The following is a 27,663-nucleotide window of genomic DNA, read 5'->3' as shown; positions in this document are numbered from 1 at the left end:
CGTGTACGCTCTGCCCCCTGCCCTGTAGGCTCTACCCCCTGCCCGTGTGCGCTCTGCCCCCTGCCCGTGTACGCTCTGCCCCCTGCCCTGTAGGCTCTGCCCCCTGCCCATGTAGGCTCTCCACTCTGCGTCCATGAGCCTCTTCAGGTGTACCCAGGTGAGCTCCAATCAGGCCCTCGCCTGCAGCTGCTCCAGTGCACACCTTTGTGAATCAGGACCGGGCTCTCCTTTGCACGCACATCTGCCTTGAGAGAAACCCCCAGGCTCAGAGTTCTTTTTCAGCCCTACTTTCCAAACGTTACACAAAAGAAAGGTACATGCGTCCCGAGGCGCCACCAGCTGTGCCCCTCGCCGGTTCGGGGGCGCTGGAGGGAGGCCTGTGCTGGCTTACTGCCTGCGGGGGGGGGGGGGGGAGCATCAGTGCGCCCCCCACCCGACCCATTAACAGAAGAATGTGGCGCCCCTGCACCTGGATGTCCCACCCCCACCCTTCCAGGTTGTGTGCAGGTCACTAACCTCCCTACCTTCTGCTGGCGCCACGAAGTGGTTGCGTTACACAGATGGCGCCCTATAAATAAATAAATGCTCAATGTTCTTGTGTGACAGGGAGTCACACGCACCTGCTGTCCCCCCCTGCGGTGGGGCTGTTACACGATAGCAGCAGAGCAGCTCACTTTCATTCCATCACCTCCCACCTTCCCTCCAATATACAGACAGGGAGCAACCGGTCAAAGGCTCCACCGACCCGGACAGGCCTGCCAGCCACCACAGGGTCCAGTCCTGAGGACAGGCCTGCCAGCCACCACAGGGTCCACCACCCAGGACAGGCCTGCCAGCCACCACAGGGTCCAGTCCTCAGGACAGGCCTGCCAGCCACCACAGTGTCCACCACCCAGGACAAGCCTGCCAGCCACCACAGGGTCCAGTCCTCAGGACAGGCCTACGAGCCACCACAGGGTCCACCACCCAGGACAGGCCTGCCAGCCACCACAGGGTCCAGTCCTCAGGACAGGCCTGCCAGCCACCACAGGGTCCACCACCCAGGACAGGCCTGCCAGCCACCACAGGGTCCAGTCCTCAGGACAGGTCTGCCAGCCACCACAGGGTCCACCACCCAGAACAGGCCTGCCAGCCACCACAGGGTCCAGTCCTCAGGACAGGTCTGCCAGCCACCACAGGGTCCACCACCCAGGACAGGCCTGCCAGCCACCACAGGGTCTAGTCCTCAGGACAGGCCTGCGAGCCACCCCAGGGTCCACCACCCAGGACAGGCCTGCCAGCCACCACAGGATCCAGTCCTCAGGACAGGCCTGCGAACCACCAGAGGGTCCACCAGTCAGGACAGGTCTGCCAGCCACCACAGGGTCCAGTCCTCAGGACAAACCTGCGAGCCACCACAGGGTCCACCACCCAGGACAGGCCTGCCAGCCACCACAGGGTCCAGTCCTCAGGACAGGCCTACAAGCCACCACAGGGTCCACCACCCAGGACAGGCCTGCCAGCCACCACAGGGTCCACCACCCAGGACAGGCCTGCCAGCCACCATAGGGTCCAGTCCTCAGGACAGGCCTGCGAACCACCAGAGGGTCCACCAGTCAGGACAGGTCTGCCAGCCACCACAGGGTCCAGTCCTCAGGACAAACCTGCGAGCCACCACAGTGTCCCCCACCCAGGACAGGCCTGCCAGCCACCACAGAGCCCAGTCCTCTGGATAGGCCTACGAGCCATTGCAGGGCACATCCCTACAAGCCACCACATGGTCCACCACTCAGCATATGTAGCAGAGGGATATGGGGTGAAGCAGGATGGGGTGTGATGCATTTCAGCAGGTAAAGCAGAGGGATATGAGGTGAAACAGGATGGGAGGTGATGCATTTGAAGCAGAGAGATATGAGGTGAAGCAGGATGATATGTGATGCATATCACCAGGTGAAGCAGAGGGATATGAGGTGAAGCAGGATGGGAGGTGATGCATTTGAAGCAGAGAGATATGAGGTGAAGCAGGATGATATGTGATGCATATCACCAGGTGAAGCAGAGGGATATGGGGTGAAGCAGGATGTGATGGGATGCATATCAGCAGGTAAAGCAGAGGGATATGAGGTGAAGCAGGATTGGATGTGATCCATATCAGCAGGCGTAGCAAGAGGATATGAGGTGAAGCAGGATGGCAGGTGATGCAGGTGAAGCAGAGAGATATGAGGTGAAGCAGGATGATATGTGATGCATATCGCCAGGTGAAGCAGAAGGATATGAGGTGAAGCAGGATGGGTGGGATGCAGGTGAAGCAGAGGGATATGAGATGAAGCAGGCTGGGAGGTGATGCATATCACCAGGTGAAGGAGAAGGATATGAGGTGAAGCAGGATGGGAGGTGATGCATATCACCAGGTGAAGCAGAAGGATATGAGGTGAAGCAGGATGGGATGTGATGCAGGTGAAGCAGAGGGATATGAGGTGAAGCAGGCTGGGAGGTGATGCATATCACCAGGTGAAGGAGAAGGATATGAGGTGAAGCAGGATGGGAGGTGATGCAGATAAAGCAGAGGGATATGAGGTGAAGCAGGATGGGATGGGATCCATATCAGCAGGTAAAGCAGAGGGATATGAGGTGAAGCAGGATATGATGTGATGCATATCAGCAGGTAAAGCCGAGGGATATGAGGTGAAGCAGGATGGGATGTGATCCATATCAGCAGGCGTAGCAAGAGGATATGAGGTGAAGCAGGATGGGAGGTGATGCATTTGAAGCAGAGAGAAATGAGGTGAAGCAGGATGAGATGTGATGCATATCACCAGGTGAAGCAGAGGGCTATGAGGTGAAGCAGGATAGGAAGTGATGGATATCACCAGGTGAAGCAGAAGGATATGAGGTGAAGCAGGATGAGATGTGATGCATATCACCAGGTGAAGCAGAAGGATATGAGGTGAAGCAGGATGGGATGTGATGCAGGTGAAGCAGAGGGATATGAGGTGAAGCAGGCTGGGAGGTGATGCATATCACCAGGTGAAGGAGAAGGATATGAGGTGAAGCAGGATGGGAGGTGATGCAGATAAAGCAGAGGGATATGAGGTGAAGCAGGATGGGATGGGATCCATATCAGCAGGTAAAGCAGAGGGATATGAGGTGAAGCAGGATATGATGTGATGCATATCAGCAGGTAAAGCAGAGGGATATGAGGTGAAGCAGGATGGGACGGGATCCATATCAGCAGGTAAAGCAGAGGGCTATGAGTGGAAGCAGGATATGATGTGATGCATATCAGCAGGTAAAGCCGAGGGATATGAGGTGAAGCAGGATGGGATGTGATCCATATCAGCAGGCGTAGCAAGAGGATATGAGGTGAAGCAGGATGGGAGGTGATGCATTTGAAGCAGAGAGATATGAGGTGAATCAGGATGATATGTGATGCATATCACCAGGTGAAGCAGAGGGATATGGGGTGAAGCAGGATGTGATGGAATGCATATTAGCAGGTAAAGCAGAGGGATATGAGGTGAAGCAGGATGGGATGTGATCCATTTCAGCAGGCGTAGCAAGAAGATATGAGGTGAAGAAGGATGGGAGGTGATGCATATCACCAGGTGAAGCAGAGGGATATGGGGTGAAGCAGGATGATATGTGATGCATATCACCAGGTGAAGCAGAGGGATAAGGGGTGAAGCAGGATGATATGTGATGCATATCACCAGGTGAAGCAGAGGGATATGGGGTGAAGCAGGATATGATGTGATGCATATCAGCAGGTAAAGCAGAGGGATATGAGGTGAAGCAGGATGGGAGGTGATGCATTTGAAGCAGAGAGATATGAGGTGAAGCAGGATGATATGTGATGCATATCACCAGGTGAAGCAGAGGGATATGGGGTGAAGCAGGATGTGATGGGATGCATATCAGCAGGTAAAGCAGAGGGATATGAGGTGAAGCAGGATGGGATGGGATCCATATCAGCAGGTAAAGCAGAGGGATATGAGGTGAAGCAGGATATGATGTGATGCATATCAGCAGGTAAAGCAGAGGGATATGAGGTGAAGCAGGATGGGAGGTGATGCATTTGAAGCAGAGAGATATGAGGTGAAGCAGGATGATATGTGATGCATATCACCAGGTGAAGCAGAGGGATATGGGGTGAAGCAGGATGTGATGGGATGCATATCAGCAGGTAAAGCAGAGGGATATGAGGTGAAGCAGGATTGGATGTGATCCATATCAGCAGGCGTAGCAAGAGGATATGAGGTGAAGCAGGATGGGAGGTGATGCATTTGAAGCAGAGAGATATGAGGTGAAGCAGGATGATATGTGATGCATATCACCAGGTGAAGCAGAGAGATATGGGGTGAAGCAGGATGTGATGGGATGCATATCAGCAGGTAAAGCAGAGGGATATGAGGTGAAGCAGGATTGGATGTGATCCATATCAGCAGGCGTAGCAAGAGGATATGAGGTGAAGCAGGATGGGAGGTGATGCATTTGAAGCAGAGAGATATGAGGTGAAGCAGGATGATATGTGATGCATATCACCAGGTGAAGCAGAGAGATATGGGGTGAAGCAGGATGTGATGGGATGCATATCAGCAGGTAAAGCAGAGGGATATGAGGTGAAGCAGGATTGGATGTGATCCATATCAGCAGGCGTAGCAAGAGGATATGAGGTGAAGCAGGATGGGAGGTGATGCAGGTGAAGCAGAGAGATATGAGGTGAAGCAGGATGATATGTGATGCATATCGCCAGGTGAAGCAGAAGGATATGAGGTGAAGCAGGATGGGTGGGATGCAGGTGAAGCAGAGGGATATGAGGTGAAGCAGGCTGGGAGGTGATGCATATCACCAGGTGAAGGAGAAGGATATGAGGTGAAGCAGGATGGGATGTGATGCAGGTGAAGCAGAGGGATATGAGGTGAAGCAGGCTGGGAGGTGATGCATATAACCAGGTGAAGGAGAAGGATATGAGGTGAAGCAGGATGGGGTGATGCAGATAAAGCAGAGGGATATAAGGTGAAGCAGGATTGGATGTGATACATAGCAGGTGTAGCAAGAGGGTATGGGGTGAAGCAGAAGGGGATGTGATGCAGTTGAAGCAGAGAGATATGAGGTGAAGCAGGATGAGATGTGATGCATATCACCAGGTGAAGCAGAGGGCTATGAGGTGAAGCAGGATAGGAAGTGATGGATATCACCAGGTGAAGCAGAAGGATATGAGGCGAAGCAGGATGAGATGTGATGCATATCACCAGGTGAAGCAGAAGGATATGAGGTGATGCAGGATGGTATGTGATGCAGGTGAAGCAGAGGGATATGAGGTGAAGCAGGCTGGGAGGTGATGCATATCACCAGGTGAAGGAGAAGGATATGAGGTGAAGCAGGATGGGAGGTGATACAGATAAAGCAGAGGGATATGAGGTGAAGCAGGATGGGATGGGATCCATATCAGCAGGTAAAGGAGAGGGATATGAGGTGAAGCAGGATATGATGTGATGCATATCAGCAGGTAAAGCAGAGGGATATGAGGTGAAGCAGGATGGGACGGGATCCATATCAGCAGGTAAAGCAGAGGGATATGAGGTGAAGCAGGATGGGATGTGATCCATATCAGCAGGTGAAGCAGGATGGCATGTGATCCATATCAGCAGGCGTAGCAAGAAGATATGAGGTGAAGAAGGATGGGAGGTGATGCAGGTGAAGCAGAGAGATATGAGGTGAAGCAGGATGTGATGGGATGCATATCAGCAGGTGAAGCAGGATGGCATGTGATCCATATCAGCAGGCGTAGCAAGAAGATATGAGGTGAAGAAGGATGGGAGGTGATGCAGGTGAAGCAGAGAGATATGAGGTGAAGCAGGATTATATGTGATGCATATCACCAGGTGAAGCAGAGGGCTATGAGGTGAAGCAGGATAGGAGGTGATGGATATCACCAGGTGAAGCAGAATGATATGAGGTGAAGCAGGATGGGAGGTGATGCATATCACCAGGTGAAGCAGAAGGATATGAGGTGAAGCAGGATGGGATGTGATGCAGGTGAAGCAGAGGGATATGAGGTGAAGCAGGCTGGGAGGTGATGCATATCACCAGGTGAAGCAGAGGGCTATGAGGTGAAGCAGGATAGGAGTTGATGGATATCACCAGGTGAAGCAGAAGGATAGGAGGTGAAGCAGGATGAGATGTGATGCATATCACCAGGTGAAGCAGAAGGATATGAGGTGAAGCAGGATGGGATGTGATGCAGGTGAAGAAGAGGGATATGAGGTGAAGCAGGCTGGGAGGTGATGCATATCACCAGGTGAAGGAGAAGGATAGGAGGTGCAGCAGGATGGGAGGTGATGCAGATAAAGCAGAGGGATATAAGGTGAAGCAGGATTGGATGTGATACATAGCAGGTGTAGCAAGAGGGTATGGGGTGAAGCAGGAGGGGATGTGATGCAGGTGAAGCAGAGAGTTATGAGGTGAAGCAGGATGGGATGTGATGCATATCACCAGGTGAAGCAGAGGGCTATGAGGTGAAGCAGGATAGGAGGTGATGGATATCACCAGTGAAGCAGAAGGATATGAGGTGAAGCAGGATGAGATGTGATGCAGGTGAAGCAGAGAGATATGAGGTGAAGCAGGATGGGATCGGATGCATATCAGCAGGTGTAGCAGGAAGATATGAGGTGAAGCAGGATGGGATGTGATGCATATCAGCAGGTGTAGCAGGAAGATATGAGGTGAAGCAGGATGGGATGTGATGCATATCAGCAGGTGTAGCAGGAAGATATGAGGTGAAGCAGGATGGGATGTGATGCATATCAGCAGGTGTAGCAGGAAGATATGAGGTGAAGCAGGATGGGAGGTGATGTAGGTGAAGCAGAGAGATATGAGGTGAAGCAGGATGGGATGTGATACAGGTGAAGCAGAGGGATATGAGGTGAAGCAGGATGGGAGGTGATGCATATCACCAGGTGAAGCAGAAGGATATGAGGTGAAGCAGGATGGGAGGTGATGCATAGCAGGTGTAGCAAGAGGGTATGGGGTGAAGCAGGAGGGGATGCGATGCAGGTGTAGCAGGAAGATATGAGGTGAAGCAGGATAGGATGAGATGCTTATCAGCTGGTGAAGCAGTGGGATTTATTTCTTTATTTATTTATTTATTCGTATTTGTTACAGGTATGCATGCAGGTTTCGACAACAGAAAAACATTAGCAATGTGGGTATGTTTGGCTGTAGGTAGAGGAAGTTTAGTTGAAGATAGATGTTTTGAGTTTTTTTTCTAAAAGCTGTAAGGGAGCATTCTGCTCTTAGAGCATGGGGGAGATTGTTCCAGAGTCTGGGAGCTATGTAGGGGAAACCCTGCCCTCCTGCTGTAGTCTTATTGATGCGTGGTACCGTGAGTTGGTTGGTGTAGCAAAGTCTTGTAGGTCGGGATGAGGCCGGTCTGTGAATAGTGTCTGAGAGCCATGATGGTGCAGTGTGATGGATGCATTTGTGAGTAATGGTCAGAACCTTGAAGGTGATCCGTTCTTTGACAGGGAGGCAATGAGCGGATTGTCTTGCATGTGATATGTGGTCCCTTTTGGAGATGCTTAAGGCTGCTCTTAGAGCGTTATTTTGAGTGACCTGAAGTTTAGTTTAGGTTTTTTTCAGAGGTGCTAGCTAGGAGTGCGTTACAATAGTCAAGTTTCGCGCCTATGGTAGCTCTTGCTATTGATAGACAGTTTTCTTTGGAGAGGAATGGTTTGATGGCGTTTATGAATTTGGTGCTTAGTGTGGATGCAGAGACAATGGCTTTGACTTGTTTGTCCATAGACAAGGTTGCATCAATGTAGACCCGTAGTGTTTTCACAGAAGATAGGACTGGGATAGTGCAGTTGTCAATGTTAAAATTGACATAGAGGCTATCTAGCCTGGCAAGTGTAGACTTTTGGCCAAGGATCAGGATTTCAGTCTTATCCCCGTTAAGACATAGGCCGTTAGTGGCCATCCAGGCTTGAATAGTTGCGTATATGTGTTTTAGGGCCAGGGCGTCTGTGTGGTATGAGCCAGTTAGGGGGAGGAGCACTTGGGTGTCGTCTGCGTAGTTGGTGTAGGCAATCCCAAGTGCATCAAGTTTATCGAAGAGAGGCTTTGTGAAGAGGTTGTACAGCGTAGGTGCTGTACAAGAGCCTTGTGGGACACTGCAGTGAATTATGGATGGTGTTGCGTTGGATGTGTTTGAAACGACTTTCATGGCCCTCCCTTCTAAAAAGGATGTTATCCATGAGGTGGCTTGGTCTGAGAAATGTGCACAGTGGGAGAGGTGTGAGGTGAGGGTCCTGTGGTCCACTAGGTCGAACGCCGCTGAGAGGTCAAGGAGAAGGGCGGGTTTGCCTGTGTCCAGTATCTTAGTTATTTGGTTTTTAAGGTCCAGCAGAGCAGTCTCTGTTCCGTGGCCTTTACGGAAGCCTGACTGTCTAGTACCGAGGATGGAGTTTGATTCAAGGTATAGTTGAATTTGGCTGTGTGCCACTTTATCTAGAATTTTGAGAAGGAAAGGGACTGTCGTTATAGGTCTGTAGTTGTTGGGCAGCGTGGGGTTGAGAGTGGGCTTTTTTAGAAGTGGGCGCACCCAAGCTTCTTTGAGGCTGTCTGGGACGGAGCAAGTTTTGAAAGAAGCATTAATGAATGCGGTAATGAGTGGGGCAAGTGGTTCAGCGCAGTCCTTGATTAACTTAGGAGGGCATGTATCGCCTTTGCAGGTCGATGGCTTCAGATGTTTCAGGATGTCCAGGACTTCTAGTTCTGAGACTTCATTGAAGGCACATTTAGGGATGTTAGTGGTTTTGCTAGAGGTTTGAGACTGTGAGTGCAGACTCTGTTTCGGTAGGGTATTGTAGTGGTCACAGATTTTGTTTTGTAGGAGGTCTATTTTGTTGAGCATGGCAGCTTGGATACTGTTGCACCAAGCTTCGTCCTTAGCGATCTCGTCAGTGGAAGTGGGAGGCACTGTGAGCTCTTTAAAGATGGAAAAGAGTTCTCTTGAATGGGACTTAGAGTCTGATATTCGACGGTTGTATGACTCAGATTTGGCATTGAAGATGGCAGCTTTGTATTTTTTTGCAATGACTTTGAATACGTTTTTGGTGATATTGCACGGGTTTGCCTGCCAATCTTTGAGCGCCTGGCGCTTGTTGGTACGCAATGCTTGGAGGTCCTCTGTGAACCATGCGTTTGAATGGAAGGACTTTTTTTCTTTTTTTCTTCTAGAGGAGCAATGGAGGTTATTGCATTAGTGAGCGTATCCTTGAGAATGTCTGCTAGAATGTTAGGATCTTGTGAGAAGGGTGGGGCGAGGCATGGAGTGTTAAGAAGGGGGGGTAAGTTGTCTGCAGTTAATTTTTTGGAGCTTCTGTCTGTGGTGGCAGATTTATGTACTAATGTTTTTTTGGTGGGTGTCGTGGGGATAGAGAATTGTATGCAGCTGTGATCTGTCCACGGGAGGAATGTGTTGGAGGTGATAGAGGAGCTGCAGTTATGGTCGGCCAGCCAGTCAAGAGTTCTGCCTTTAGTGTGGGTGGGCGATACCATTTTTTGTGTGAAGTCTAGGTTGGAGAGGTCCTTAAGGAAGGAGATTGCTGTTTTGTCCTTGGGATCGTTATAGCCTAGATTAAGATCAGCTAGGAGTATGGTTTTGGTGGATTTTTTAAAGTTTTTGCTGAGAATGTGATTGATTTGCCCTTGAAAATCGGCTGGGGGCCCTGGGGGCCGGTAGATGACGTGGATGTTGATGGTGGTGTTGTGAGAGAGTGGTAGTTTGGGTGACAGTATGTCTGCATTCCCTTCCCAAATGTGGGGCGTGGGTCTGACAGGATGGATCTCTTTATACATTAAGGCAAACCCCCCTCCTATTTTTGTTGGTCTGTCTTGCCTAAGGATGGAGTAACCTTCTGGTAGAGCTAAAGTGATGGCGGGGCCTGATGCTTCATGTAGCCAGGTCTCCGTGATGGCTAGCAGATCTAAGTCGAGACAGGAGATAAGCTTGTTTATTTCTAGGGAATGGGCATTGAGCGAGCGGGTGTTAAGTATTACGCATTTGAGTAGTGGTGCTGCCTGGACTCTGTTAAGAAGCTGCTGTTTTGTTTGTTTTTTATGCCTGGAGTTGGATGGCATGGATGATTTGGGAGTGGGCATAATGCTGGTAGACGGGATGAGGTCATGAGGATTGCTGGGCGTAGAGTTGTGAGAAACGGCTGTGCGGGAGCCCAGTCTGAGGTTTCTGTGTGATGTAGGAATGTGGTGAGAGGAGAGGATTCTGGGTAGAGTGCGCGTCCTCAGCCTGGACCGTCTGACGCAGCTGTTAGGTACATAAGTGTGAAGATTCGTGATGTCGGGACTGGAGTGAGTAGGTTTGGAGTTGGAGTTAGACGGCATCATGATGCTGGTGTTTAGAAGGCAGGATGGTATATACTGTCATCCGTATAGTGCTGTGGCGAAGAGTGTGCCTATGAGTAGTAGTGTGTTCATTTCGTAGTGCATCCCTGATGACATACTGGAGTACTTGGTGTGAGTAAACAGGGAAGCGGGATGGAACAGTGGTGGTTCTGGTGGTGGCGCTAGCTGCCTGTGGGATAGCAGGTGATAGAAATATGCATAAAACATTCACTTTCTACAAGTGCATAATGAGGCGTTTCCAGTGATGAATATGATACAGAGGCATTGCATTGTGAAATGTGCATAGGTCGTAGGCCTAAGGTAATGGTACATAACGTAGGATACAAAATATGATTGTATAACGTCAAACACTATTCAGTTTCTGGGGACAATGCGGGGCAGTCTTAGATGGAGTGTTCTACTCACGTGGGCCTAGAGTCCAGGGGAGCCTTGGTGGAAGAGTGTTGGCTCAATGACTCCAGAGACGAACAGGGGCAAACAGGAAAGGGCCTTTCTCTCTTGGGCCTTCCTGTTGCGGGCCGGCTTCCGCCTGGCGGCAGCCTTCTGAGAGAAGTTGGGGGCCGTTGCTAGGCAACCATAATCAACAAATATGGCCGGCGGCCATTTTGGCTTGCATCCGTGTCGCGGATGCGGCTTCGACGATCCTCTGGTGGGGTGCCTGTGCAGCGGGGGCCAGGGGCACGGTAGAGCTGCAGTAGGAAGCTGCCTGAAATGGAGAGGAGCTCTGTGCGGCGGATCCTGCCGAGCTCCTCAATGCAGAGCGATGCAGGCTGCTCCTGTGCGCCTCGTGGCGCCGTGGATGCGGATCCCTGCCGTGGATCTTAGCTGGCGGAGGAGGGCTGCTGCCCTGTCGGGGGCAAATGCTGGGCATGATATGAGGTGAAGCATGATAGGAGGTGTGGCAGGACTGGTGGTGAGGCAGGGACAGGAGGTGATGCAGAACTAGTGGTGTGACTGGGACCTGTGGTGCTGCGGGGAGGGAGGGAAAGCAAAGCAGCAAGTACTGCAGGGCGGGAACTGGTGCAGGAGATGGTTCCCATCAGGAAGTACAGACAGCGGGCTGGCGGGGGAGGGTAACTGGTGGCTCCGCTACTCTTGTCTGGGATCGGGCTAGCCAGACGCGGGGGAGGGTAGCTGCTCAATCTGCTACTCTTGTCTGGAAAGCTGGAAGCTCCAGACTGATCAGCAGATAACATTTATTTTGAGAGAAGGGGAAGTTCACTTTTTTTATAAATAGACAAAGACGACCTTAAAAGTGCAGAGTCAATGACTTTTTGTTTGCTTTGAAATGGGTGAAGGTTTGCCCGTTTGCAGAGAGCCTCCCCTCGCCCCCCCCCCAGATCACAGAATTTATATCGGAGGGGCCCATCTAGATAAACCTTCTGCCAAATTCTTAACAGTTTAATTGCTCAAAATGTGCAATTAAAAAGATGAAATGTTTAAAAAAATGTATTGGTACATCTAGAAATTCAAAAACTCAAATAAAACAAAACAGAATAAATAAGAAAAAATGGAATTTCGGAAAAAAATAGAGACTGCATTTAGCGGACGAATAGCCGGAAAAGAGAGCGGTACAAGGAGAGAGAGCGGTACACAGGGAAAGAGGGCGGTATAACGGGAGGGAGAGCGATACACAGGGAGGGAGAGCGATACACAGGGAGGGAGAGCGATACACAGGGAGGGAGAGTGGTACACAGGGAAGGAGGGTGGTATAACGGGAGGGAGAGCGATACACAGGGAGGGAGAGCGATACACAGGGAGGGAGAGCGATACACAGGGAGGGAGAGTAGTACACAGGGATGCAGCTGGGTCACAATGATATCATGTTACTATTAAACTATTCAATGTAACTGTTTCTATAGAAACCAATGCTATGACTTGCTGTAGAAGAGCTCCCACTTTCCCTCGGCACAGTGCTTTGAAGCGGCTATAGCGGCGACTCGGCGCAGTGCAAAAGCATAATAACATAACATGAAATCACTGCACAGACCTATTCATTTCTGAGTGTGAGCCCCGAGGGCTTTGCATGCCGGGGTCTCCTAATCGCAGTGTCCTGGGGGTAGCTTGGCATAGCCAGAGACGTTTTTATGGGAGGGTAAAAGGGGCACTTGCCCACGGCCCCCACCTTGGAGGGGGGCCCCTCAAGGCTCACTGATCTGAAGAAGTAAGATTCCATTGTTCACCTGTCTTAAATAGCACACATTGGGATATTTTATGGGGTGCTGCTGAGGATCTAAGCCCATTGCCTGTCTGTTTTGGCAAGTGCATTCTGCCTTGATCACATCATGTATTGCTTTCTGTGTTCACTGTGGTGTACATAGTTTGTGTCTCCTTATGGTACACTCTGTAGTATTCTCTCCTTCCTGTTGGAATTATGTTGATCATGTGCAATAGGCAATGGTGAAATGCATATTGATAACTTGTGTGCCACAATGGGTCAGAAGTTAGCTCAGTGTGTGAAGGACCCATTGCAGAGATATGTGTTCATATGCAAAACTAGAATATCACATTACAGTAATGCTGGCAGAGCCTTTCCTATGTGTGAAGTTTATAAACTTGGTTTTGTAGAACAACATCTGCTATTATCAGCAATGTGCCTGCACCAGATAGGGGTTGCTATAAAAACTAATATATCTGTATGGTGAAGGTCTAGAAATTGGTTTGTTCAGGTGGGGTGTTGTAAACCCTAGGCAATTGCCTCCAACGATGGCATAAACTGTTAGTCCAAGAGTTGAATATGTATCCAAATTCAAGACTATGGAATGACAGCGTTCATGTTTGTATCCTGGCTTTGCCAGCAGGCGATACAGTGATCCTGGTCAAATCATCTAATATATCGTACATGACTGTGCTGTCTTCTGTGAGGTTTGCCTTCTTGCATGCTGCTGGTATCATTTAGCCCATTACTTGATCTTTCTTCTTATGTAGGCCATTTGGGTGGAAGGGTTGGTAGACAGAAGAGAGCGGCCCATATTTTGCAGGCCTCAGACAAGCATATTTCAAGGTCTGCTTGTTTAATGTAAAAAGCAGTTTGCTTTTTGGTAAAAGTCAAAAGTTTTTATGCACGTTTATAAATGAAAATGTCACAAGCCATTGTTTTGGAAGTATTTAAAGCTTTGAAATACAAAAGACAACTCTAGATTAAATGTGTTTAATCATATCGATTGGTATGCTGGCTCTTATATACTTCCCTTGATGATGGAGAGAATTAAGCTAGAATCATTTCCATTTTGCATAACACCCTTCTATAATATTTTTTTTAAAAATGGTCATGTTTGGTAATGTGATTTGTGTACTTTCCAAGTTCGTTCTTATAAAATTAGATTATTTTAGTTCATGGTAAGAACTGGGGAAAAAAAGCGTTCAAATGCAGAAATTGCAGAGTTGGAACAAATCACAGCTTCACCCCTTCACCCCTCAACCAATGTGTAATCCTGGGCACCTCATTTGATCTTGTATTGCCACACCTCTCAATATTGCCAGTCCCTAAAACTTTTTAAATTGTCAGCCCTTGCGAGTGATTGCCTTCTCATGGTATGATCTTCATAAAAGCCTTTTTCATGGTTTCACTGTGTTAATAGTGAGCATATTTATACCGCACACCACAGGCATTTGTTCCTTTGATATCTAATGGCAACACTATTTGAAAACCATATCCCACTTCTAATCTCAGTCCGTCTGGATAAAGAGACCTTCCTGGTAGCTTCTAATCTGCCTCCACTATCCATGCTACGGAATGTGTAGCGTTCTCCTTCCTTCCAGTTGGGGGTCTCTATCCATGCATGAGTACGTTTGCATTCTGTGAGGCAGTTAATGTGAGTTCTCTGTCTATTATGGCTTACATGTACCGTTTACATACTGTCCTGCATTAATACTACAGGCTGCATAGCTTCCTGGTTGTTATTGATAAAAAGTCTCCTGTATCTATGCTAGAACCTCTTCGTTGACTGCTAATGTTGGTCTTCAATGCTACTTGTTTATCATTCTGATTAGAGCAAGAATGAAGAGGGCAAGGGGACTGAAAGGGAGTAAACGTGCTTATTATTCTGTGAGACAGCATATCAACATATAGGTTGTGAGCGCAACAGGTGGGGGTGCAACAAGTATTCTTGATCCCTTAATTCCTTTGGTTTGGTGGAGGTGAGCCCCAAAGATGTCTGTGCCCAGGCCCCCAAAAGTGCTTAGAATGGCCCTGGGCATGGCAATGGGTACCTTTACAAATGGACCATAGAAGAAGGTTTGCAGCCTTTTGGGCCTTGGGCCTCACCCTTACGGCTACAACAAGCCAGTGCACGCAATCACCCCAACACACACAGGTGCCAGTTTCTCCTGGTTCTGGCCGTATCCTATCCCCCTACGCTCACTAACCTAACCAGCCCTGTCGTCTTTCTGGCAGAGGCACGTGAGCGCCTGGAGACCGCCCCTGCGTGGCAGTGCTACGTGGTATAAATCAACATAACATAACATTTACAATCATGATAGCAGACCCCGGGTCCCGACCAAGCCAGAGAAAATGGGTCACCACAATACACAGGAGTCAGGGTCTCAGATTAGGGAAAATGATAGTCTGTAAGGACCCGCCCACGAGCGTCATCGTTCCTCTGTGGGAGTCGGATCTTCTCCAATCTAATCACCATTTTCCATCGATTCAAAAGAATGTGTGCTTTGGCCTTTGCCCAATTTATCCCTGCAAAAATCAGCTTCCAATTTTAATTGCCCTTATTTATATACTTTACCCCCAGACGGATTCAGATTCGGACCTCATTGGCGATAAATGCGACAGCAACGAGGACATCGACGAAGACGGCCACCAGAATAATCTGGATAACTGCCCCTACGTGCCCAACGCCAACCAGGCAGATCACGACAAGGATGGCAAGGGTGACGCCTGTGACCACGACGACGATAACGATGGCGTTCCGGACGAGAAGGACAACTGCCGACTGGTCTTCAACCCCGATCAGAAGGACACCAACGGTGAGAACCAGGGTGCACGCCGGGGCCGAGCTGGGATCCGATGACGAGAAGAGAAACAAAAGCTGAGCCTGGGGGTCCGAAGAATTCCACTCCTTACTAATAGTACCAACATGGTTTCTTATGGTGTCCCCTTTGCCAGGGGCCTTGGGCCGTTCATCGATGCTTTGGGCCCATAGGAGGTCTAGGCTTTCTCCTGAGAGGGTGCACGGGGCAATATTACGTTGAGAATTTCTCTTCGGTCTTAGAAAGAACCACCTAACCCTCACGCGTGGGGGTGTCGCAGGGGCAAGGGCGCACGTCTTCACTCTTGGCTTTCTTCTTTCTCAGGTGACGGCCGAGGTGATATTTGCCAGGACGACTTTGACAAGGATAATGTGCTGGATATCGATGACGTGTGCCCTGAGAATTATGAAATCAGTCAGACCGACTTCCGCAAGTTCCAGATGGTACCACTTGATCCAAAAGGGACATCGCAGATTGACCCCAACTGGGTGGTGCGGCATCAGGGCAAGGAGCTGGTGCAAACTGTCAACTGCGACCCCGGCATTGCTGTTGGTGAGTATTGGGGCCGCTATTTAGAAAGAGGCATGTCGGGAGTTCTTGCGTCCCGGGAGGACAGCTCAGGGGCAAAGCAACATAGCTTTGGATCCAGGTCCCGCGCTTAGAGACTGGTCTCTGGCATTAAGTGTGTAATAAAAGATCAATTCATCATTTCATGTACAGAAGGAATTAAAAGGCATAAGAACTCAGTAAAGTTATGTGACACAAGCACAGGGCAAAAAGAAAAGATCCCTGGTAAACTATAATCTGGTCTCCTCCAAAACGAAGAGATAGGTTTCACAAATGGCCTTGGCAGCAGATTAAGAGACTGCCAAGGGGAGGTGCTCTCTTTCAGCCAGAAATGCGAAAGGGCGCAGCTGTGAATTGCTCAGCTCTGAAAACCTCCTTCCTTCCAGTTGGGAACGGTCCTGTCCGTGGGGTGTTCCTCTACAGAAGCCACCAATCTGGAAGCAGCAGCCAGAGTGCAGAGTACATGTAGTCATGCAGCGTTGCATATTATGAGGCCTGGATGGGACTTCTGACTGCGCGGCACTGGCCCAGAGCACAGGGAGACATGCAACACATGCAGGCAGGTAACTGGTTCCAGCCAGTGGATCCAGTCCAGAGTCCCAAGCTTCTGAGCACCCATAAAGATTATTAAGACTTCCTGTGAGTGTCTACAACGTAGACTCCAAACTGCAGCCATACAGCAGGGCCAATAGGGCTGCTGTGGGGGTGGGGGGGAGTGAGGCAGAGGTCAAAGGGGGACAACATCATTAACAGTAAGCACTCAGGAGTGTAAGACCTTGTTTTCAATGAGATCCATTTAGGTTACTCATCTTTCCTAGTTTTGGAATGTGGGCACTAATTATTCATTGGGTTTCATTTTAATTCTAGTTTCAGCAAAAAAAACAAATGTTATGTGAATCTCCTCGCGCTAATGATGAGCAGAGTAGATCTCACCCGTGTGATCTTCATCCTCAGGGTTCCATGCGCAGAGTAGATCTCACCCGTGTCATCTTCATCCTCAGGGTTCCATGCGCAGAGTAGATCTCACCCGTGTGATCTTCATCCTCAGGGTTCCATGCGCAGAGTAGATCTCACCTGTGTGATCTTCATCCTCAGGGTTCCATGCGCAGAGTAGATCTCACCCGTGTCATCTTCATCCTCAGGGTTCCATGCGCAGAGTAGATCTCACCCGTGTCATCTTCATCCTCAGGGTTCCATGCGCAGAGTAGATCTCACCCGTGTCATCTTCATCCTCAGGGTTCCATGCGCAGAGTAGATCTCACCCGTGTCATCTTCATCCTCAGGGTTCCATGCGCAGAGTAGATCTCACCCGTGTCATCTTCATCCTCAGGGTTCCATGCGCAGAGTAGATCTCACCCGTGTCATCTTCATCCTCAGGGTTCCATGCGCAGAGTAGATCTCACCCGTGTGATCTTCATCCTCAGGGTTCCATGCGCAGAGTAGATCTCACCCGTGTGATCTTCATCCTCAGGGTTCCATGCGCAGAGTAGATCTCACCCGTGTCATCTTCATCCTCAGGGTTCCATGCGCAGAGTAGATCTCACCCGTGTCATCTTCATCCTCAGGGTTCCCTTCATCCTCAGGGTTCCATGCGCAGAGTAGATCTCACCCGTGTCATCTTCATCCTCAGGGTTCCATGCGCAGAGTAGGTCTCACCCGTGTCATCTTCATCCTCAGGGTTCCATGCGCAGAGTAGGTCTCACCCGTGTCATCTTCATCCTCAGGGTTCCATGCGCAGAGTAGATCTCACCCGTGTCATCTTCATCCTCAGGGTTCCATGCGCAGAGTAGATCTCACCCGTGTCATCTTCATCCTCAGGGTTCCATGCGCAGATTAGATCTCACCCGTGTCATCTTCATCCTCAGGGTTCCATGCGCAGAGTAGATCTCACCCGTGTCATCTTCATCCTCAGGGTTCCATGCGCAGAGTAGATCTCACCCGTGTCATCTTCATCCTCAGGATTCCATGCGCAGAGTAGATCTCACCCGTGTCATCTTCATCCTCAGGGTTCCATGCGCAGAGTAGATCTCACCCGTGTCATCTTCATCCTCAGGGTTCCATGCGCAGAGTAGATCTCACCCGTGTCATCTTCATCCTCAGGGTTCCATGCGCAGAGTAGATCTCACCCGTGTCATCTTCATCCTCAGGGTTCCATGCGCAGAGTAGATCTCACCCGTGTCATCTTCATCCTCAGGGTTCCATGCGCAGAGTAGATCTCACCCGTGTCATCTTCATCCTCAGGGTTCCATGCGCAGAGTAGATCTCACCCGTGTCATCTTCATCCTCAGGGTTCCATGCGCAGAGTAGATCTCACCCGTGTCATCTTCATCCTCAGGGTTCCATGCGCAGAGTAGATCTCACCCGTGTCATCTTCATCCTCAGGGTTCCATGCGCAGAGTAGATCTCACCCGTGTCATCTTCATCCTCAGGGTTCCATGCGCAGAGTAGATCTCACCCGTGTCATCTTCATCCTCAGGGTTCCATGCGTAGAGTAGATCTCACCCGTGTCATCTTCATCCTCAGGGTTCCATGCGCAGAGTAGATCTCACCCGTGTCATCTTCATCCTCAGGGTTCCATGCGCAGAGTAGATCTCACCCGTGTCATCTTCATCCTCAGGGTTCCATGCGCAGAGTAGATCTCACCCGTGTCATCTTCATCCTCAGGGTTCCATGCGCAGAGTAGGTCTCACCCGTGTCATCTTCATCCTCAGGGTTCCATGCGCAGAGTAGATCTCACCCGTGTCATCTTCATCCTCAGGGTTCCATGCGCAGAGTAGATCTCACCCGTGTCATCTTCATCCTCAGGGTTCCATGCGCAGAGTAGATCTCACCCGTGTCATCTTCATCCTCAGGGTTCCATGCGCAGAGTAGATCTCACCCGTGTCATCTTCATCCTCAGGGTTCCATGCGCAGAGTAGATCTCACCCGTGTCATCTTCATCCTCAGGGTTCCATGCGCAGAGTAGATCTCACCCGTGTCATCTTCATCCTCAGGGTTCCATGCGCAGAGTAGATCTCACCCGTGTCATCTTCATCCTCAGGGTTCCATGCGCAGAGTAGATCTCACCCGTGTCATCTTCATCCTCAGGGTTCCATGCGCAGAGTAGATCTCACCCGTGTCATCTTCATCCTCAGGGTTCCATGCGGAAAGTAGATCTCACCCGTATCATCTTCATCCTCAGGGTTCCATGCGCAGAGTAGATCTCACCCGTGTGATCTTCATCCTCAGGGTTCCATGCGCAGAGTAGATCTCACCCGTGTGATCTTCATCCTCAGGGTTCCATGCGCAGAGTAGATCTCACCTGTGTGATCTTCATTCTCAGGGTTCGATGAGTTCAATGCTGTCGACTTCAGTGGAACTTTCTTCATCAACACCGAGAGGGACGATGACTACGCCGGCTTCGTGTTTGGCTACCAGTCCAGCAGCAGGTTCTACGTGGTCATGTGGAAACAGATCACACAGACCTACTGGGACACCACTCCAACAAAGGCTCAGGGCTACTCGGGGCTCTCCATCAAAGTCGTGAACTCCACCACGGGCCCCGGCGAGCACCTGCGCAATGCCCTGTGGCACACTGGCAATACCGCCAACCAGGTAAAGATCTGTGGGGGTTACTGGGTCTTTTGTGGCTAGGCGTGGATCTGGCGATGTGGTTCGGGTCGTTTTGGGGAGTGGTGTGGGTGGTCCTAATGAAGGGGTGTGTTTTGGCGGGAGCTCGGAAGACTCGGATGAAGATGAGTTGGGGGGCAGTCAGGGGAAGCCTCATGACACGGTGACTCCCCAGCATGTGATGCATTGGGGGTTCTGGCGCCTGTGCCCAGTAGAGGCACCAAGCGGGGAAGTCTAGACGTTCCAGCGCCCCTGTTGGCATCTCATGTTCTCATCTCACCCTGAAGCACGAGAGTATTATGCTGCAAGTGTAGCGTCCTGTGTGCTCCTGCGTGAGGCTTCCTGAGGGTCACACTGCCATTATAAAGGAAATCCCACAGATGCACACTCCCACATCCACAAGAGCCCTGCAGACCCCCCCTTTAGAGCTCAGTCTGGAGGGCGCTTCTGGGGATGGAACTGCTCTCTAAAATGGGATGAGCTACTCGTGGTAGAGGTGCCAAGGGCCAAACACATTGTGCACGCGCTTCCTCTGCAGGAGACCTCAGTCTGGAGCCAAGGGGTTGTGGGTCCACACAGACATCAAATGTATCCATGCAAAGACCCCTGGCCTGGGGTGCAAGGCAGAGCTGTCAGGGACTGACATGTACACTTGTGTTCCTTGCCAGGTTCGCACCTTATGGCACGATCCACGTCACACAGGCTGGAAGGACTTCACAGCCTACAGATGGCACCTCACCCACCGGCCAAAGACCGGCTTCATCCGGTAAGTACTGGGACGTACAGAGAACTCGCCTGGGGGTAGGGGCCTCGAGCTGCTCGGGAAGTCCTAGGGACCCATGTCAGGGGGTGGGCGGCGGGGAAATCACACGGGGGCGATCCAGCCAATAGTCCAGAACGTGGCCAAGACTGCCCCTTTTCTTGGTGCATTGTCTGTCCAGCGACCAGCCAGGCGCGGGGAATCACAGGGCCGCAGGTAAATCCTGGATATGGGTGATATATGCGAGCAGTTGTTATCCACAGTAGCGAAGACTGATCTTGCCACTTTTAGCATGTCTGCCTTAAGAAGTGGCCACTGTTTCCCAAACGGAACTCTCCCTGAACGCTTGAGGACAGCCAAAGCGCTTCCATCGCAGCAGGCTCCGGGGCCAGGCACCCTGGGTTTCCAGATCACATCTTAGACGAGGATTCCATCAGAAAGGACATGGACCATGGCGGACTGTCAATGTCCACCCCATTGTCCAAGCAGCGCCCGGATATCCCATGACGGGGATGCCGAGGTCTCGCTCCACACACTGCCCTTGTTTATTGGCTGTAAAGAATTCTTTCAGAAACTCTTGTCTCCAGTTCCAGGCTTGCCTGATCCTTGAGTGCATGCTCTGAATCACCGGCCTGGTTGGGCTAAGTTCTCCCTCTGGTTCCGCAGCTTGGGGACTGCGCGCACACCCTGTAGGTTTCTTCCTCGTCGCCCCCGACCGGCTGCATGTGCCATAGGGTGCCAGCTCTTCACAGGAAGGATATCCGAGCTATGCCTTCTGTGCAGTGGAGTGTTCCATAGGTGCACTGACCACTTCTGCTGCTCTTCACTTCAGGGTTGTGATGCACGAGGGCAAGAAGATCATGGCAGACTCTGGACCCGTATACGATAAAACCTACGCGGGAGGCCGCCTGGGGCTCTTCGTCTTCTCACAGGAGATGGTCTTCTTCTCGGATCTCAAATATGAGTGCAGAGGTAAGAGCACACATGGCTGACATCTGACTCCTACAAGGGTGGCAATGATGGTGAAGCCTATACATGCCCCAGCCGGGGGCGCAGTGAGAGGCGCGTCAGGCCATGGCTCAGGCTGCAGTATATATCAATCAGCAGGCGAAAGCAAGGCTGCAATGAAGAGGTGAGCTCTATATATCAGGCAGAGAGGCAGTCAGGCTGCAATGAAGAAGTGGGCTCTATATATCAGGCAGAGAGGCAGTCAGGCTGCAATGAAGAGGTGGGCTCTATATATCAGGCAGAGAGGCAGTCAGGCTGCAATGAAGAAGTGGGCTCTCTATATCAGGCAGAGAGGCAGTCAGGCTGCAATGAAGAAGTGGGCTCTATATATCAGGCACAGAGTGAGTCAGGCTGCAGTGAAGAAGTGGGCTCTATATATCAGGCAGAGAGTGAATCAGACTGCAGTGAAGAAGTGGGCTCTATGTATCAGGCAGAGAGTGAGTCAGGCTGCAATGAAGAAGTGGGCTCTATATATCAGGCAGAGAGTGAGTCAGGCTGCAATGAAGAAGTGGGCTCTATATCAGGCAGAGGGTGAGAGTCAGGCTGCAATGAATAAGTGGGCTCTATATCAGGAAGAGGGCGAGAGTCAGGCTGCAATGAAGAAGTGGGCTCTATATCAGGCAGAGAGTTAGGCTGCAATGAAGAAGTGGGCTCTATATCAGGAAGAGGTCGAGAGTCAGGCTGCAATGAAGAGGTGGGCTCTATATATCAGGCAGAGCATGAGTCAGGCTGCAATGAAGAAGTGGGCTCTATATATCAGGCAGAGAGTGAGTCAGGCTGCAATGAAAAAGTGGTCTCTATATATCAGGCAGAGAGTGAGTCAGACTGCAGTGAAGAAGTGGGCTCTATATCAGGCAGAGGGTGAGAGACAGGCTGCAATGAAGAAGTGGGCTCTATATCAGGCAGAGGGCGAGAGTCAGGCTGCAATGAAGAAGTGGGCTCTATATCAGGCAGAGAGTTAGGCTGCAATGAAGAAGTGGGCTCTATATCAGGCAGAGGGTGAGAGTCAGGCTGCAATGAAGAAGTGGGCTCTATATCAGGCAGAGAGTTAGGCTGCAATGAAGAAGTGGGCTCTATATCAGGCAGAGGGTGAGAGTCAGGCTGCAATGAAGAAGTGGGCTTTATATCAGGGAGAGAGCGAGAGTCAGGCTGCAATGAAGAATTGGGCTCTATATCAGGCAGAGGGCGAGAGTCAGGCTGCAATGAAGAAGTGGGCTCTATATCAGGCAGAGAGTTAGGCTGCAATGAAGAAGTGGGCTCTATATCAGGCAGAGGGTGAGAGTCAGGCTGCAATGAAGAAGTGGGCTCTATATCAGGCAGAGAGTTAGGCTGCAATGAAGAAGTGGGCTCTATATCAGGCAGAGGGTGAGAGTCAGGCTGCAATGAAGAAGTGGGCTTTATATCAGGGAGAGAGCGAGAGTCAGGCTGCAATGAAGAATTGGGCTCTATATCAGGCAGAGGGCGAGAGTCAGGCTGCAATGAAGAAGTGGGCTCTGTATCAGGCAGAGGGTGAGAGTCAGCTGCAATGAAGAAGTGGGCTCTATATCAGGCAGAGGGTGAGAGTCAGGCTGCAATGAAGAAGTGGGCTTTATATCAAGCAGAGAGTGATAGTCAGGCTGCAATGAAAAAGTGGGCTTTGTATCTGGCAGAGAGTGAAAGTCAGGCTGCAATAAAGAAGTGGTCTCTATATCAGACAGAGAGTTAGGCTGCAATGAAGAAGTGGGCTCTATATCAGGCAGCGGGTGAGAGTGAGGCTGCAGTGAAGACATAAGTTATATAGCAGGTAGAGGCTAAGAGTGAGACTTCATTGAAGAACTGGACTACATATCAGGCATGGGGCAAGAAAGGTGATGAAGGTGTAAGGATGTCTACATCGGGCAGAGTAGGAGCGAGTTTGCAATAGAGTATGGACATACCAGGTAGGAAGGAAAGAGAGGGACTGTTATGGAGCAGGGAGGTGGAGGATGACACCGATGCAGTACTTGTAATTACCTCATTCAGAGAGTGGGGCTTCGATGGAGTAGTGATATATACAGCAGATACTGGATGAGGCTTGGGTGGTGTCGTTCATTTTCCATTAGCTTGAGGAGGAAAGTGAGGCTGTAATGGAGTATTTCTTTACACATCAGCTTCAGGGGAAGAGTGAAGCTGTGATGGAGTAGGTGTTTTTCCATCCACTTGGGGAGAAAAGTCAGACTGTTAAAGGAGTATTTTTTGTATACAACAACTAGAGGAGGAAAGTGAGGGTGTGATGGAGTAGTTGCTTGTACATGAGCTTGAGAGGGAATTGAGGGTGTATTGGAGTAGGTGTTTTTCCTTCAACTAGAGGAGGAAAGTGTGGCTGTGATGGTGTAGCAGTTTATACACCAGCTAGAGGGGAAAGTGAAGCTGCAATGGTGTAGTAGTTCATACACCAGGTAGAGGGGGAAAGTGAGGCTGCGATGGTGTAGTAGTTCATACACCAGCTAGAGGGGGAAAGTGAGGCTGCGATGGTGTAGTAGTTCATACACCAGCTAGACGGGGAAAGTGAGGCTGTGATGGTGTAGTAGTACCAGCTAGAGGGGGAAAGTGAGGCTGCGATGGTGTAGTAGTTCATACACCAGCTAGAGGGGGGAAATGAGGCTGTGATGGTGTAGTAGTTCATACACCAGCTAGAGGGGGAAAGTGAGGCTGCAATGGTGTAGTAGTTCATACACCAGCTAGAGGGGGAAAGTGAGGCTGTGATGGTGTAGTAGTACCAGCTAAAGGGGGAAAGTGAGGCTGCAATGGTGTAGTAGTTCATACACCAGATAGAGGGGGGAAATGAGGCTGTGATGGTGTAGTAGTACCAGCTAAAGGGGGAAAGTGAGGCTGCAATGGTGTAGTAGTTTATACACGAGCTAGAGGGGGAAAGTGTGGCTGTGATGGTGTAGTAGTACCAGCTAGAGGGGGAAAGTGAGGCTGCAATGGTGTAGTAGTTCATACACCAGCTAGACGGGGAAAGTGAGGCTGTGATGGTGTAGTAGTACCAGCTAGAGGGGGAAAGTGAGGCTGCGATGGTGTAGTAGTTCATACACCAGCTAGACGGGGAAAGTGAGGCTGTGATGGTGTAGTAGTACCAGCTAGAGGGGGAAAGTGAGGCTGCGATGGTGTAGTAGTACCAGCTAGAGGGGGAAAGTGAGGCTGCAATGGTGTAGTAGTTCATACACCAGCTAGACGGGGAAAGTGAGGCTGTGATGGTGTAGTAGTACCAGCTAGAGGGGGAAAGTGAGGCTGCGATGGTGTAGTAGTTCATACACCAGCTAGAGGGGGGAAATGAGGCTGTGATGGTGTAGTAGTTCATACACCAGCTAGAGGGGGGAAATGAGGCTGTGATGGTGTAGTAGTTCATACACCAGCTAGAGGGGGAAAGTGAGGCTGCGATGGTGTAGTAGTACCATCTAGAGGGGGAAAGTGAGGCTGCGATGGTGTAGTAGTTCACACACCAGCTAGAGGGGGAAAGTGAGGCTGCGATGGTGTAGTAGTTCATACACCAGCTAGACGGGGAAAGTGAGGCTGTGATGGTGTAGTAGTACCAGCTAGAGGGGGAAAGTGAGGCTGCGATGGTGTAGTAGTACCAGCTAAAGGGGGAAAGTGAGGCTGCAATGGTTTAGTAGCTCATACACCAGCTAGAGGGGGGAAATGAGGCTGCAATGGTTTAGTAGTTCATACACCAGCTAGAGGGGGAAAGTGAGGCTGCGATGGTGTAGTAGTACCAGCTAGAGGGGGAAAGTGAGGCTGCGATGGTGTAGTAGTTCACACACCAGCTAGAGGGGGAAAGTGAGGCTGCGATGGTGTAGTAGTTCATACACCAGCTAGACGGGGAAAGTGAGGCTGTGATGGTGTAGTAGTACCAGCTAGAGGGGGAAATGAGGCTGTGATGGTGTAGTAGTACCAGCTAGAGGGGGAAAGTGAGGCTGCGATGGTGTAGTAGTTCACACACCAGCTAGAGGGGGAAAGTGAGGCTGCGATGGTGTAGTAGTTCATACACCAGCTAGAGGGGGGAAATGAGGCTGTGATGGTGTAGTAGTACCAGCTAGAGGGGGAAAGTGAGGCTGCAATGGTGTAGTAGTACCAGCTAGAGGGGGAAAGTGAGGCTGCGATGGTGTAGTAGTACCAGCTAGAGGGGGAAAGTGAGGCTGTTATGGTGTAGTAGTTCATACACCAGCTAGAGGGGGAAAGTGAGGCTGCGATGGTGTAGTAGTACCAGCTAGAGGGGGGAAATGAGGCTGTTATGGTGTAGTAGTTCATACACCAGCTAGAGGGGGGAAATGAGGCTGCGATGGTGTAGTAGTACCAGCTAGAGGGGGAAAGTGAGGCTGCGATGGTGTAGTAGTTCATACACCAGCTAGAGGGGGGAAATGAGGCTGTGATGGTGTAGTAGTACCAGCTAGAGGGGGAAAGTGAGGCTGCGATGGTGTAGTAGTTCATACACCAGCTAGAGGGGGGAAATGAGGCTGTGATGGTGTAGTAGTTCATACACCAGCTAGAGGGGGGAAATGAGGCTGTGATGGTGTAGTAGTTCATACACCAGCTAGAGGGGGAAAGTGAGGCTGTGATGAAATAGGTATTTTAGCATCAGCTTGGGGGGGTGGTGAAGCTTTGATGGGGTAGGCGAGCAGTACTGAATAACAGTGTGCAAACAATCCAGTCTTCTCTAACAAAGCTCTTCCTTTTTTTTAACAGATACATAATCTGAGAGCTGGTGATGCAGAACTGGTTGTCAAGCTGATTTTGCACCTTTGGAAATGTTTTCTTGTTTTTTACCAACTTGGGACCGTTCTTTCCCTCTTCTCTTCCGTCGGCAGAGCTTATTCAAGAGGATCCGCCTCAAGGGAATGCTTTGAATGGATGGGATGAAGCTTAAGCAGTCTTTGTACCTCAGCTGAAACAGGTGTCCTTTTTCTATTCTATGTTTATGCACGGGAGCTCCTGGAATGGGGGAAGCCCAGAATGCCTTGCAGCGGCAGGAAAGAAGATGGCGGCACTGGCGTCTGCCTCCACACGGCTGTCCTGCAGAGCTCCGCCTTTTGAGAAAAGCTTGTGCTGGAACATGGACTCCCAGAGACCCCACTGACACATGAACTTATACAAAGTGGGAGATCTGAATGGAAGTGAGAATCAGACGTTTGAGAGAAGCCTGGAGGACCCTCCTCCCCGGTCCCAAGGCCTAGCTCCTGGCAGTTCCTTCTCGTTGCTTGATGTAATGCTGTGTACGCTGGTGTTTCTTGATAGCCAGACGACGATTAAGATTTATTTCCTTTTTAAAGTGTGTCACACTGTACGTCCTTTCCATGTGGTTGCGCCGGGACCATTGTTTCCGTTTTGAATGCATGAGTACAGATGTTTACATGGCTCTGGCTGTAGGGGTACCTAGAACCTGTGTCTAGGTACAGCTACACCCGAATGAGGTCCAAGGTTTGCGCTCTCCACGACGCAGCAGGAAGGAGAGGGGGTGCGCGCCACGCCTTCTCATGTAGCACTTGTCAACCAATTGCTTTGCTACGAATGATGAAAGCTTGAAAGAAAGCATTTTAATCTGGCCATACTGCTCGCGTCCGGCCGCCTGCTCTAGAACCATGCAACTGGAATCGGAGTACTAGCAGGCAGTGACGTCGCCCATGCCCCTGCAGGCAGCCCGACTCCAGTAGAGTCCCCCAATACATGTCATACAGAGGGAACTTGATTCTGATCCAGGACTTTGGAAGATTGTAAATAAACCATTATTTATTAACTTGCTTTTATCTGGAAACGAGATTTCGTAAAAAGTAGCATTTTTCTTTTCTTCGGTCAACTGGTTGAGATGGTTATGTTTGAGTGGCGGGCCTTGCTGTGTAGGGAGGAGGTGGCGGGTCCAATGTCAGGTGGGCTCTGTCTATGCATTGGAGGCCACGTGGTCAGGCAGGAAGCGGAAGGGGGGGGGGGCGTTATGGCACAGTCTGCCAGAGCAGAGGCAGGGACAGGAAGACGGTTGGTAGACTCTGCATACAGGAAGTTGTGGGTGATTTGGACCAGAGGATGAAGGGAGGGGAGACTAAAACGAATGGTACGGTGCAGGGTAGGTGGCAAAAGCTGGAGCGACAACTGTGTACCAGACATAGCAGGACAACGCGACAGTGAAGCAACCAGTCTGTGCACATGACATCAAGCGGAAAGCCCCGAGCACCTCTGTGTGTGGGCTTCTCAAGTAAGGCTTCGGTCTGGCAAATGGGAGCCTAGTCCTCTGACCTTCTGCAAATACACCATTTAGATGCTAAAGTCAGTCAATGTGGCCACACGATTATAATGCTAATGGCCAGTGGGTCAGAGGTCACTCA

At 50.5% G+C, this 27,663-nt stretch overlaps 1 protein-coding gene across 1 annotated transcript in view; it reads left to right on the top strand.

The window, feature by feature from the left end:
* The window catches only part of THBS1 (thrombospondin 1), an 82,663-nt gene extending 55,579 nt beyond the window's left edge, over nt 1-27,084 (top strand). The window contains exons 17-22 of the mRNA XM_069638398.1: nt 15,147-15,381; nt 15,709-15,936; nt 19,274-19,545; nt 20,229-20,326; nt 21,153-21,292; nt 26,033-27,084. Coding sequence (XP_069494499.1) covers nt 15,147-15,381; nt 15,709-15,936; nt 19,274-19,545; nt 20,229-20,326; nt 21,153-21,292; nt 26,033-26,040 — 981 coding nt within the window. The 3' untranslated portion in view covers nt 26,041-27,084. The remainder of the gene's footprint in view (nt 1-15,146; nt 15,382-15,708; nt 15,937-19,273; nt 19,546-20,228; nt 20,327-21,152; nt 21,293-26,032) is intronic.
* The last annotated feature ends 579 nt before the right edge of the window (nt 27,085-27,663 follow it).

Source organism: Ambystoma mexicanum, chromosome 14 (assembly GCF_040938575.1).
Source record: "Ambystoma mexicanum isolate Mex_15411 chromosome 14, UKY_AmexF1_1, whole genome shotgun sequence".
Classification (NCBI taxonomy): Eukaryota; Metazoa; Chordata; class Amphibia; order Caudata; family Ambystomatidae; genus Ambystoma; species Ambystoma mexicanum.
The sequence above is the reverse complement of the archived record's forward strand: the minus strand, read 5'-3'. Positions and strand labels throughout refer to the sequence as shown.